General features: G+C 36.2%; 1 protein-coding gene across 16 annotated transcripts in view; it reads left to right on the top strand.

Moving 5' to 3' along the window:
- Window positions 1-14,932, top strand: part of Mlip (muscular LMNA interacting protein) — a 262,529-nt gene that overhangs the window by 159,801 nt on the left and 87,796 nt on the right. For 6 of the 16 annotated variants that reach the window (XM_087905390.1, XM_087905384.1, XM_087905393.1 and 3 more), the window contains 3 exons: window positions 13,973-14,038; window positions 14,120-14,203; window positions 14,327-14,386. The exons of 5 other annotated variants lie outside the window; for them this stretch is intronic. In XM_087905390.1, coding sequence (XP_087761516.1) covers window positions 13,973-14,038; window positions 14,120-14,203; window positions 14,327-14,386 — 210 coding nt within the window. The remainder of the gene's footprint in view (window positions 1-13,972; window positions 14,039-14,119; window positions 14,204-14,326; window positions 14,387-14,932) is intronic. 5 more of the 16 variants (XM_087905398.1, XM_087905389.1, XM_087905386.1 and 2 more) reach the window with 2 other exon arrangements.

Here is a 14,932-nt window from a genome sequence, read left to right as displayed (position 1 = left end):
AGAAACCCTGTCTTGAATGCCACAGCCCTCCCTAAAAACCCCAAACCAAACCAAATCAAACCAAAAAAAAAAAAAAACCCCACAACAGAAAACATCCCAAACCAAACCGAACCACCACCACCACCTCCACCCACAAACACAATAGGAACTATGTGGGAAATGTTTAGCAGCATAAGGTCAGTATTAAGTGGGTGACATTTCCTAAAACTTGTATTTCTGTTAATAATCCCAAACCATCCACATGTGGTCTAAAGTCTGTGTTCTATATGTACAAATGCATAGATCTGCGTGGTCATTGTTGGAGAAACACCTGAGAGTTGGTCTCTAGCTCCTTTCCTGACTTTCTACCTTTTATAGCTTAACAAATGTTAAAATAAGATTAAAGTCTGAGAAGTGCATAGGAAGTAATTCTTCTCAGTTGCATCTTATGTCACTGTCTGGGGCCATCATGGTGAGTCATGGGGTAGTGTTTATAGGGATACAGAACCTCCGCCAGTTTCAGATTTTTAAAGAAATCTGAACACAAGTTTCTGCCATCAGAGATCTGGGAGACATTGTCCCTTGCAGTGAGGCAAAGAAGATATGCAGCCTGCTGTGTCCTCTAACTGAGACACACTCCCTTGGAGAGGGTGGAGCTGCCTGCTCCTATGTTAGCAACATTCTGTGCAGAAAACTGATAGTTAATGCTTCCTGGAACCCTGTGAGACATGGCTCCAAGTCATGTTTGTTTTAGAACCTCTGACTTTCTAGCTTTCTTATTTCTAAATGAACTATTCTATAGAGGTTATAATCTGTTGGATCTTAAAGATAAAAATTCATTAAGTTCCAGTTTTATCACAAACTTATATCATAAAAGTGTGTGTGTGTGTATTGATAGATATTCAATCAGTACAGTTTATATGAGGCAGATCTTGTGATTTTTATTTTAAATATAAAATTATGTAAGAAATTAGTATTTTTATCTTGGTACAATAGGATGTACATGTTGTGATACATGATTTAAAATAATGCTTCTCTAAGGAGAAGTACATTATTCTGTAAACACTAATGTAGTCATTTGGCCATGGTGAATTGTTCCAGATTGTTGATATTTGGGCTACTCAAAAGCCATAAATTAAATGAGAATGATTTTTTCTTTTCTTTTCTTTTTTTCTCTTCTTCTTTCTTTCTTATTTATTTATTTATTTATTTATATTTTTTTTGTCGAGACATGGGTTCTCTGTAGCTTGGAGCCTGTCCAGGAACTAGCTCTTGTAGACTAGGTTGACCTTGAACTCACAGAGATCTGCCTGCCTCTGCCTCTTGAGTGTTGGGATTAAAGACATGTGCCATCTGTCCGGACAATGATATTTCATTTTCAGATCATTTATAATTTTACATTTTGAAAAAATTAACACCAGTGTTCCCTAGGATTTATTTATACAATACCACCAATCTTCCACCCTTTAGACAAAAGGGGCCTCCCATGAACAACAACAAAACCTCCAGAGTACACCCTCTGTAGTGTTCACTGGTCCCTTCCTGATTTTCATGTGCAAGGGATTTAATATCTTTGAGACAAGAGGGGACTTAACAAGGAATAAAAAGAATGAGATAGTTTCCTCTGAGCCTTTCTTCAATGTTGTCACGCTCAGAGACCCACCAGGTCACACACAAGCACTAAATGATTGCATCACTGGAACGGGAGAAAATGGAGCAGGGAAATTGTAATTTTACATATTTTTAAATTAATTTAATTTTTCTTTTTTGAGATTAATAGTTTATTTTTAGTTTAAAAGTAGAATCAGTAATCTGTCCTTTTAACCTATTATTCCTATGCCACATACCATACAAGCAACTCAGAAAGGGTGAAAATCTAAAAAGAAAATTTTCAAAAAAGCAACAGGAGTAAATTTTCTTTTTGTTTTTTTTTTTTTTGATTTTTAGCTTTATAAAATTATTTAATGCAGCATATACCAGTTTATTGATCCATTCAGGAAAATCATCATCCATACTGTATGCAGTTCCATCTTTATTTATTTGTTAAAAATTTCCACCTCCTCCCCACCTCCCATTCCCTCCCACTCCCCCCCTCCCCCTCCCTCTCCAGTCCTAAGAGAAGTCAGGGTGATTTTTAAATAATTAAAAAACATTTCCCCCCTCTCCCCCTTCCTTTTCTTTCCTATTTTTTCTTTTTTCTTCTCCTTTGTGACTTTCCTTCTCATCAATGGAGACTTAACTCAGGGTCTCATAAATGTTAGACAGACAGTGTCTCACCAACGAACATTTTCCATAAACAAATATTTCCTGTGAAATTATGTTCATTCCCGACAACATCTAAGATGATAGTGCATTGCTTTTTTCAGTGTTGTAGTTAAGAAATAAATCTGATAATTTAAGTTTTTGAACTCAACTAACTCATTACGACATTGAAGTCAAAGGATTTACTTCTGAATTGAGTGAGAAAATTAAGAATGTAACATTTAAAAACTCATTTATCTTGATTGGGGTGACACTTAAATTGACTGCCTTGAGCACACGCAGGTCTTGTGCATGAAATCTCAGATGCTGTGTTCTCACAAGAGCAGCAGCTCTGCCATGTCCAGAAGACACTGTTTGCAATGTTCCTTCCTGACCTCTGGCTCTTACAATATTGCTTCTCCCTCCTCTGCAATCATCCCTGATCCCTGGAGACAGGGTGATAGTATAGTTGTCCCACGTTGGCTAAGCCCTTTGCAGATATGTATTTTCTTTGACCAGTTGTAAGTTTTTGTGTAAACTTCTGTTCACTGCACAGCAAAACTTCCATAATGAGATCTAAGAGTATCACTAATTTGTGGCTGTGTACATTTAGCAGAATAATAATAGTAGGTGTCCCAGGGCCATGCTCTCCCAAACCATGAGTTCTTGGCCAAATTTACAGCACCATGCCTCAGTTTCTTCCCATAGAGCGGGCCTTAAATCCAATCAGAATGTCATTGGCTACCCTCATAACAGTGATGTCAGTATTGCTCCCTTGGGGATATCCTCTCATATCAGAAGTTATGTTCTTATAGCTCTCAGAGTTCATAGCCACGTAAGACTGTAGATAATCTGCCTCTCTAGCAGCCTAGACACTAATTTCTAGTATTTTGAAAGTTATCTAGCAGGGAAGAAACTTCTGCTTTAATATTAACTTGATTTCATAATGTCCAGTGACCAGTACCGTAGTATCTTCAGCAACAGGGTCTTACCTTCAAGTTCTGAAGAATGGTCAAGAGCAATTGATATTGCCTGCATTGTTTGGGTGGTCTCTGGCACCCCTCTGACTAACAACCCTAGGGAAAGTATCTCATACCCTGGCACCTTTTTATTTAAACCTATAACTTCTGGGGTTAATATTATTATCTGTACAGGATAATTTCATATAAAGTATTTTCAAATATATATATATGCAACGTACAGAATGGAATATTTTCAATCATGGAAGTTTGTCTCAATTTCTTTTCTATCACATAGAACACAACTGGAAGGCTGGTCTGGGAGAATCATTACAACTTTTGTTTGGGAGATACACTGTGGGTTGCCTTGACAATAGAGCACACATATATAACTCAAGTTTTACATGCTTCAGTAGCTGATCCTCTCTCAAGATAATTATATGCACAGTAGATTTTTATGCCTAGCATATTGTGTAATTAGCAAATAGAATTATTTTTGGAAAATAAAGTTATTTTAAAAACAAGATTTTCAGCAAATTAGAACTCAGTCATCTTTTGTAATGAGATACTAAGCTATCAGTAAATTATGGGATTAGTTTCAGCTCCATTACTTCTGGATGAAACCCATTTTCATTCAGTTTTGAAAGGACACATTTTGTTGGCAGGCAACATAAGGTTTCTTAACTTGTCTCATCAAAACTTAAATTTATACCTTATTCCATTTCTAGCATTTTTCCCTGTAAGCATTTATGAAAGAAACATTTTTAGCTCAATCTTTTACCATGATTTAGTGAAAAAATATATTTTAATGAGGTAACGCTAACCTTTTTGGTTACCTGTCAGTAATCATTTTCTCCCAGACAGACATGATCATGGGATACCATGTTCTATAGACCTGGTTAAGAATGACATCTCTAGAAAGTGGCTTTGTTATAGACATTAACTTTAGTCACAGTGTGTGCTCTTGTCTATTTCAGAAAGTTTTTGGGATATTTCCAGTTTTTTAATCACTTAAGTCTGAGAGCAATAAGGACAACTTTAAAGTAAAATTGTTGTAATATACTAATAATCAAAATTAATAAATCATTAATTTTTACTATGAAATTGCTTTAAGGGAATAAAAAGGATAGACTTATTTATATGATGTAAATTTATATGCAGTTTATTGTGTTATAAAAGAATAATGTTTTTTACAGAAAGATACTTTTTTTCCTTGAAGGAAGCTCATATTGTCTATTCCTGACATTTTAAGTATCTATAAGGATAGCATCTTTGTCTAGTGTTAGATACAATTTTCCTAATAAATGCTATTACTACATTTCATTTTAAAGACACATTTAATTTATAAAATTTTGTGTCTTTGACAGATTCCACAGCAGTTCAATATTATATAAATGAAGTAAAATTAAAGAAATAATTGTTCAAATGTAAAGTTAAAAGATTTTACCTTTGCAGAAAGGTACAAGATAGCTATTCCAAAGATCACAATGAAAGCATGGATAAAAATAGAAAGGTAGAGATTTGGTTCATCCCATTGTTAAATCAATTTATCTTACATGGTTTAATATTTTAAAGGATGGGTTGCTAAGTACAACTTGATTAATATAATTCTTTTGTCAATGTTTTTAAGAATTCTGTGGTTCAAAAAAATAATCTGAATGTTAATTTAGGACATGACCTGTACTACAGAGACATCTGTTGGTGGAAACCCAAAATAACCACACAGAAACTGTATTTTTGCAACACTACTTGGCCAATGACTCTAGCATATTCCTAGCTAGCTCTTACATCTTGAATTAACCCATTTCTGTTAATCTGTGTATTGCCATGTGGTGTGGCCTACCCGTAAAGTTCTGTCCAGTGTCTGGCATCTATTTCTTGCCACAGCTGCATGACTTCTCTTTTTCTCCACCTGCTCTCTTCTCTTCTTTCTGCTTAGAATTCTCACCTTGCCCTACTCTGCTAAACCACTGACTGAAACAGCTTTATTCATTAACCAATATAAGCAGCATATAGACAAAAAGACTTCCCACACCAAATATCATTTGATTTCCTGTTTTTGTTTGTTTCTTTGTTTTTACACAAATGTGCATGACTTAATTTTTTTAATTTTTAATTAATTAATTAATTTAAAAAATACTACCTTTTCTGATTTTACATACTATTCCCAGTTCCCACTCTCTCCTCTTTTCCTATCCCCTCCACCTTCCTCCCCACCCAACCCCCATTTACTCCTCAGAGAGGGTAAGGCCTCCCATGGAGAGTCAGCAAAGTCTAGCACATTGCTTTGAGGGAGGACCAAGGTTCGTTTTTAAATCAATGAAGAGATGTCCAGCATTCAAATTTGTATTAACTGCTTGTATTGAGTGACTGTCAGTCATGTACACATTCCCTTTAGAGAACTTGTGAATCCCACTTATTTGTCTGTGGTTCCATTTAAAAAAATACATTATAATTATAAAATGTCTCCCCCTTCTACCTATTTCCTCCATCTAATCTCTCCTATGTTCTCTCCCTTTGTCATTCAAATTTATGATCTCCTCCTAAAATATTGTTTTACACACACAGACACCCACACACAACACACACCCTTAGAGATTGGTTGTTGTATAGGCAGTGTTGATAGGATTAGACTAAGGCACTTGATGTAGCACAAGGGCTGTATCTTGGAAGCTGGGGAAGGTGCATAGAGGGAAAGATCAGGAGGATTCATTTGGCTAAACCTTGGGGAAGGATCTGTAGAGTTTGACTGGGTGGTAGGACAGAATAAGTCCCATCAATTGTACTTTCACTCAATGATTACAAAAGATCTTCTGTTGGAAGGGATTATTTTAGAGTTGGTGACCATTATCAACTGGGCAAGACAGTTGTGATAGTTTCTGTATTGCAAACTTGAGGATGTGATGCTATCTTTATCACCTTCATAACTCAACAAAGAATTTGGTAATCAGCGAAGCCTCATAAAGTTCCCCAAAGCAGCACAACTAGGATGTGTGATTGACCTGCAGCTCAGAGTCCATCCAGTGTTTCTCAGGCTTATTATGATCCCTTCCCAACAATAAGAGCAAGCATGTTTACTGAAATACTGAGCGAGAGGTAATGAGTTTGGATTCTTTTCTGTAATACTTTTTTGTTAGTTGCTAGAATATATTTATATTCTCATAAAATGAGAATGACATAATATTTTCTTTTTATGAGAAAATATTAAAGGGAATTGAAAACAATTTAACTTTGAGAAGAACTGTATAAGCCATGGCTCACAAACAGCCCTATTCCTTGTGCTGAGAGAGAGGCGGGAGGGGAGCATTGGTTGGAAGGAAGGACCATTCTTTAGATGCTCTTACTGAAAGAAAAGTCAGGTGTGAATCCTCCTGCAAGGAAGCTTTGAGTTTGAGTTTAGTGGCAAGTTTGTAAAACCTAAAAATGTGAACAAGACAATAAAAAAGAAAGCACAGCTACCTTCTGTGTGGGAGGAACAAATCAAATCTACTAAATCATACAGAACTAAAGACACCAAGAGAGAGCTCCTCAGATTGTATAGCTTATAAACATGTCACATGACAAGAATATACTTTTTTTTGGGGGGGGGGTTGGTTTTTCGAGACAGGGTTTTGTTTTTTTTTTATAGTTTTTGGAGCCTGTCTTGGAACTATCTCTTGTATACCAGGCTGGTCTGAACTCACAGAGATCCGTCTGCCTCTGCCTCTTGAGTGCTGAGATTAAAGGCATGCGCCACCACTGCCTGGCTGGGAATATACTTTTAATGCTCCCAGTTCTTTAAACTGTGGTTGTATATTTCCCATGCTCTTTTGACTTTTGCTAATGGAGGCTTAAATATATGTAATCAAATATTGTATCGTGGAATAAAAGTGATATTTTATGGCTATTAGGAGTGGGTCAAGATGATAGATTTGACAAACTACTCATTATAGCCAGTTAACAGAAATAAATTTTAGTAAAATTTTAGAATGTTTGGCCCCCCCAAAACTTTTCTATTTAACATAGAGTGGACAATGAGACCATTCAAAGTCATAGGCTTTCTTGCCAATGCTCATTATCTCTTATAGCTTTAGGAGATCATTTTGACATTCATTGGATATAGTTCAATATTTCAAGTAGCATGAGAATTATGTTTGCCTGTAGTAATTTTCCATAGACTAAACTATTAACTTGGTTTGGGCTGAAAAAAAAGTTATTTCGTGAGTATTGATCACATGCTACAGTCTTTGATGGCAAAGGAGTTGAATAGTAATATTTAACATATTTATTTGTTTATTAAAACACTCAGTTTAAATATCTTCTCCACAGTATTTTACTGAGGAAAACTGCAATAATATTATTCTTATGCATTTATCTATTAATTTCATTTCTTCCTCAGTTTGTTTTTCAATCTAATCTAAATATCTTTATTTGACCCTGACCCTAATGGAACAAAAGGCCTAGTAGACTAGAGAAATAATTGAAAAAAACTTTCATGAAACAATAGTCTTTTTTGATTCATGTGTGTTTGTGTGTGTGTGTTCTTTGTCTCCACCTTCTAAAACTGGAAATACAGGGGATCACTTTGCTCACCCTACATTTATGTAGGTTTTAGGGGTCTAAATCTGGTTCTCACACATGAGTGGCAAGCACTTAACTGCTAAGCCATCATCTCATAATTCAATTTTCTTTCTTTTTTTAACTTGCGTCAATTTTATTTAACTTGTGTCAATTTTATTGAAACCACAATCAGACTTTTTTTTATTTTTATTTATTTATTTATTTATTTTACCTTTATCAGAAGCAGAATATAATGGCAATTGCCAGGATCAATCCAGATGTAGTTTTTAGGACACAATAAAGTTTGCAAGCTACACAGGGTACACAAGATTAATTTCTAAGACAATCAGTAATCTTAAGATATGCAAAATGTATTCATAACCAGGGAATGAATAAATTTTGGACTGCAGTAAAGTCAAGAAAAAAACATTTGGATCTTCACAATGAAGAAAAATTTCTGTGTGAACTGAGATTTAGAGCAAGTCAACACCACAAAATATAAAAGAGACCAAGTTCAAGGAGCACAAGTGGTTCTTTGTGGCTAAAGAGTGACAGTAAGAAGAGCATGGAAAAACTTTGCTGGGAAGGGGAACAGTGCCATAAAACAGCTTTCCTGCTGTGCTTAGCCTTCTATACAGAGTCTGGATAGAATTTCTTGTATCTCTTCTCTCTATAACTATTACTATAATGAAGGTCATGTGTAGTCTAATACTCCAAATATATTCAATATTATATGTGAGTTGTCATCTGGTAAGTTGAGAGAACCTCCAGTGTCCAACTATAACCTTTCCTTTACATTGGTGTAGATGTGGTCCATTAACCAGATAACCCATCTTCTCAAAAGACCAGGTGCTGTTCCTACTTCTTCTCTAGCAGAAGCTTTCAGTTCCAGTGGGATTATTTCAATAATTGAATCACATGCCTCTATGGAATTAGGTGACACAGCATCCTCTTAATACTGCCAAGGCCTCCTTTACAGTCCTTCAGCAATGAAGGACTTCACTGTAACTCTTCATTTTATTTTATGGCATCTTCCACTGGACTGTGGCTATCTGTGATCATGCACATTATATGTAAAGCACTGTAGCTATATCTGTCCAGTACAGACACTGTGTACTCTGCTATCTTCCTAATGTAGAAGGGAGTTCTTTCTTACCTACGGAGTGAATAGCTGATGGGAAACACCATGTTGGGGAAATTAAACTCTGAGTTAACTTTTTATAAAAATTTTTGTTCCCTTCTCACCATTTCTCATGACTAATCATAATTTTAGGAAAAAAAGAAAAAGAATAATGACTGAAAAGGTGACTCTTGCCATAATTAGTTTTCCAAATTTTGCATTGCCCAACAGAGAAGCAAAGTTGGAAAACAAAAGTTTTTAGACAATAATTCCTATGGAAGGATTGCTGAGAGTGGGAGGAACAATCTTCTCCAAAGAAGAGCAAGGAAATAGTTATTCAATATCAATGTTCAGCCCTGAAAATACACAGACAAGTAACATAATAAGACTGGGCAGGTTGTATTTAGATGCAAATATGTATGCACATATAAGTATGTAACAACAATTAATGAAAAATGAGGCCTTGAGTTTGAAAGAGAACAAGGATGGGTGTTGGAAGGGTCTAGAGGGAGCAAAGGGGAGATTCTAATTATACTAGAATTTCAAAATGGAAAAGTAACTTGTTGAATTAAGAAATGATGAAATTTATCTTTCATGACTCTTTGTCTGAACCCTTAGTATGTTCCATGCTCAAATCCTAATTCTACCAGATGTGGTACCTATTAGTGAAGACTAACAGTTTTATATCTTTGTAATCCATTAATCTGTTGAAAAACAAACAAAGAAACAAACAAACAAACAAACAAACAAATAAGGTTCTGGTGAACAGTGAGTCCTGTGGTTCCATGACTGATGAGAAACTTTGGAGTCAGGGTATGAGAGCATCAGAATAACAGCGAAGATATAAGGACTGAGAAGTGAATGCAGATGAGAAGACAGGGTAGCTTGCTATTCTAAATGCTGTACAATCCATTCTAGTAGAGAACTATTTTATTTGTCAGTCATGGAACCACAGGACTCACTGTTTACAAACCTACCATGACACATATGCAAGTGAACATTTTTCTGTTGAAAGATACTGCCTAAAGAGATCAGACATTTGTTCTAATTACTTTGCTAATTATATTTTATAACCTTTTAGAATTGCCTTCAAACTCATTCCACATATTTTTGAATGACTTTAATGATGATAAATTGTTAAACTTCAGAAGTGGATTAGGACTAGATATCTTGAAAAATTCCCTGTAGCAAAATACATAGAGTCAGTGATAAAAATTTGGAAGATGAATAGGTATAAAGGGCTAAAGGAGGTTATGAAGTAGGAAATGTTAAAGGAGAGGAAAGGGCAAAATAGAGGAGAGAATTCTGAGAGACAGAAATAACACTAAAGACTTTTTGTAAAAGTCATTAGAAAACTTCCTTCAGAGGCTTCTGTATATAGCCATAAAAGAATTAAAATGGAATCTCCTTCTTATCAGGGTAACAGTACTGCTACAGACAGCATAGGCTAACAAAATATAAAAACAATAGAAGTTTTGGTCATTGAGGTTCCAGAGACCTCCAAACCATATAGGCTATTGCCAGTGCTGTTGATTACTCTCTGGTTCTTGAAGATATAAAGATATGATCCTGTTGCTGAGGCACCACACTCTTGAGCATAAAGTAATTAAGCTTTTACTAATATAGAAGCTTCATTCCTACTGGACAGTTTTCATAGTACTGGAAGGTGCTATGCATATCAATGAAAGTGAAAAGTAATCATCAGTCTGACCAGCTTCAGACCTTGTGAGATACAACGATGACTGGCCAGATAAAATATGTCCATAGTGCAATAGTGGCACAAATGTCATAGGAGTAACCAACCACTTTCCAGTTGGATTTAAGACCTGCTCCACAACATGAGACCCATACCTGATATTATTACTGAGTCAAGAACTTTAGGCTAGAGAAATCATATACCATAGAAGATATCTTATTACTATTATTGTGCTAAATAGACATAGTATTAAGTCAACTCCAAATGATTTATCAGTATCCCCATAAATTAATGGATCTCTCAACCCTCATCAGAGAAACTTCTATTTTCAATAGATGGCCAAGGTGTAGAGAACAAGAGAATTCAGAATGTACAGTCTTAAAAGGGACATATACCCCTCCCTCCCTCCCTTCTTTTCTTCCTCCATGCCTCCTGCCTCCCTCCCTCCCTTTCTCCATTCATCCCTGCCTTCCTCCCTCCTTCCCTTCCTTCTTTCCTTATAAGGCTCAGACATCATTGTGAAAGAGGGCATGGAAGAGTGTAGGAGCCAGAGGTGGTAGATGAGTACAAGGAGGTATTATCTTCTAGAAATAGCAGTATAGTTATACATATGACCTCATAGCTGTAGTGACAGCTTGAGCAAAACCTACACAATCATAAGCAGACCAATTCGCTGCATGGAAAGGGGAGCTGTGCACAGAGTCCTACTGCTACCTGATGAGATGTTAAAAATCATCAGCTGCTTTTAGAGAAAGGATCAATTTTTTTTTTCTGATGGGGTAGCCCCTGGTAGTTGACTATGACCATGCTCTAGTGGAAGGTCAAACATCCAAGTATATTTGGGCAGAGTAAATATACATTGATAGGAAAAAATGACACAAAGTTGGTTGAGTAAAGAAGGGGGGGCATATCTGAAATAAGTTGGACGAGATAGAGTGAACATGATCGAAAATCGTTATGTAAAATTTTCAAATAAGCAATAAAATATACAGAAACGGGTTCACCTGTGTGAAATTGTCATCTTCCTATGCAGTTTTCAACTGAATACTGACATTTCCATGTGCTTCAACCCAGGGTAAAGTTTGATAGCAAAAATGTAAGAGGCATCTCCAAACTGTCAAACACTGTTTATTTGGATTCTGATGCTGTGTTGAAGGTGTTGAATTGACTCACCACAAAGACTGTCAAGCAGGCAAGAGCAGGGAAAGACTGGGCTGGGAAAGGCAGAAACAGAAAGTGAACCACTGTTACAAAGCTAAGAATTTTTAAATACTATATTCTCTAGTACAAAATGATGGATGATGTAATGATATTTTGTTTAAATTTTAACATATAAAGTTTGCCTGAATATCAGAGTACAGAGCTAAGCCACTAGAGGCCAGGGAACAGTGGCATACACCTTTAATCCCAAGACTCGGGTGACAGAGGCAAAGGGATCTCTGTTATTAGAAAACCATCCTGGGCTACACAAGATAAAATTTGTCTAAAAGAGAAACAGATCTCACACAAAAGTGATCCCAGTACTTGGGATCCCATGCCTTTAATCCCAGCACCAGGGAGGTGGAGACAGGATCTATATGGCTGGATAGAGAGAGGAATATAAGGCAGAAGGAGACAGGAGCTCAGTGCAGTCTGAGGTTTGGTGGAGACAGTTGCAGTCTGAAGAGGCACTTGAGGTACAGTCTGAGAAGTAATTCTGAGGACAGGATTACCTCTTTTGGTCTGAACATCGATAGAAGTAAAAGGTCTCTCTAGTGACTGGCTGCTCTGCTTCTCTGATCTCTCAGCTTTTACCCCCTGTGAGATGATTCTGGGTTTTTATTATTAAGAACAATTAGAATTTGTGCTACAGGATTAGAAAAATTATTTGTAAAGAGAAATAACAATGATATTTGCTTAGGGCAGGAAAAATAGTCTTCAACCAGAATGTGATTTTAAAGGGGGTTTGAAATTTGAATTCACAATATTTCCATGTTAAGAAATCAGTGAGCTCAAAATATAAAATTCATTTGTTTCACTGCTTATAAAAATGGAGGGGTTAGCTTACAATGGCGTGGACGTCTTATAGATCACAAATAAACTCAGGATGAAATATTAAAAAGATGCTTCTTGCTGTAGATATAACTCTATTGATATAGTACTTGCCTAGCTTGCACAAAGCCTTGGTTTCAATCTCTAGCAGCAGATAAACTAGGCAACATGGTGGCCCATGTCTCTAATCCTAGCACTTGGGGAGGAAAAGCAGGAAGATCAGGAGCTCAAAATCATCTTTGGCTACAAAGCAAATCTGAAGTCATTCTAAAATATAGAGGCCCCATGTATCACAAAAAAACCCAAAGGGGATGGTGTGAAGATACTAGAATAGTAGGTAGGAATTACAGTGGAGTCAACACTCAGGAGAAGAAAATTGTGTTTGATTGACTTCGAGGTTTTTATTTATTTTCTTTCAAGTTTGACCACTATTAACTCACTATGAAGAGTTTAAACTTAGCCAAAATCTAAAACCCTGTTGATAAAAAAAAAAAAATCAGAGAAAAGCGCATGAGGTCACACAGAAAGTGGAATTCATGGGGAGAGGGTGATACTGGAAGCCTTCACAAAGGAGATCCCCAATGTTGTTCCATAAACTCTGGGTATCACTTCTGCCAAACATAGTATACAATACCGAAGTAGAGGCTTTGACTGCTACTCAGTATCAGGGAGCAGAGTTTAAAGCCAACAACTAAAGGAATGGCTAATAGATGACTCAGGAAGCAAAAGTGCCTGCTACCAAGACCATCATCTTGTGTGAGAGTTAGTTGTCATGGGAACACCCGTGGTATGAGCGAATTAGTCCTCTGACTGCCACATATGCATCATGGCATACACTAAATAAACAAATACTATGTTAAAACGTTTAAAACTAAGTGAAAATAGTATTTATGGAATCAAAGCAGAATTGTGAGTCCTTTTTACATATAACATTGCCGCTAGCTCATAATTTTTAGCTATTCTATTCAAAGAAATAGAATAATTCCATCCATAATCAAAAGGAAAATATAAATTCATAGCAAAAACTCCAAGGCTTTGCAGATGTTGCAATTAACTTACATGGATTCAAGCTGTTGTTAAGATGAATAAGAAAGAAGCCACATTCAATCAGTTAAAATTTACAAATTGAGTAAAAGCAAAATAGAAAATATACAACAGATGTAAAAAAAAATAAAACAGCTTCCAGTCTTTATCATTACTACACCTTATATTAGAGACACTGATTTCAGGGGAGAAACTGGATGATGTAAAACGTATATTCATGTTCAAGAATAGTTTACCAAATGATTTTATTAGTTTTTCCTTAGAAATAATGAGATTTATATACAGGGCTTCTTTGTAAGGGCATCACCACTGCATTGTATTCAATGAGAAACTTCATATGAGAACTGTTTCATTTATCACTAGGCACTAGATGAACCAGCCAGGACTGAGAGCAACTCCAAGGCCAGCGTGTTAGACCTTCCAGTGGAGGTAATGACTTCAGCTTGCCCTGCTTTGGTGTGCAATGCCAAAAATCAATGCTAACCCCGTTCCTGGTTTCAATTCTTCCAGTTGTATTTCCCTGCACAGCTCAGGCAGCAAACTGAAGAGCTCTGTGCTACCATTGATAAGGTCTTGAAGGACTCCTTGTCTATGGTAATGCTGTAGAGTAGAATGTGCTATTCAAACTTTTGCTTTGCTTTTCTTCATTTCCTTCTGTCTTGCCATGATGCCTCATAGGCTTGTTCTTTCCTTTCCTTTTCTTCTTTTCTTTTCCAGCATTCTTCTGACTCTCCTTCACGGCTCCCACAGAAAGTGTTGGGTTCCAAAACAATCAAAGTATGTATCTATTTATTACAGTTTGCTGCACCATTCAATCTCCTGCATAGATGATTTCAAACTGCCATTCAAGGCTCAGTAGTGAGTTGTGAAACCAACTCACTAATTAGTAAGCAGGCTACACATAGCAAAGTATAGCTTTGACTTTTGTTTCTGTTTGTTTACTTGAGTACACATATAACAATCTGCACAGAATTGCCATGTAAAGTTATCTTTAGCTGTGGATCAATTTCAGATTGTGTGAATACCAATATTCCAGGATGCTGAAAGTTGGCGTTTTGTGGATTTACATGTCAAGTTTGTAACTTATACTGATCTTGGACTATAGCTTCAGTTTTAATGTAATTCACTTAAAAGTATCGAAGATATGAAGTTGATCAAAGCAATGTTCTATTAGCTTTCATATGGGTATTAGTTTTTCAGTTTATTCCTTATTAGTGATTGAATTGATTTCAATTTTCTGTGGCTTAAAGAAGCAGAACTTTGGAGGCATTACTCTGTCAGAGTAGTCCTGTATATTTGTTTCCTTCTCATAATGTAGTGATT

The sequence above is a fragment of the Myodes glareolus genome, chromosome 4 (assembly GCF_982192425.1).
Source record: "Myodes glareolus chromosome 4, mMyoGla1.1, whole genome shotgun sequence".
In the NCBI taxonomy this organism is placed as follows: domain Eukaryota; kingdom Metazoa; phylum Chordata; class Mammalia; order Rodentia; family Cricetidae; genus Myodes; species Myodes glareolus.
The sequence above is the reverse complement of the archived record's forward strand: the minus strand, read 5'-3'. Positions and strand labels throughout refer to the sequence as shown.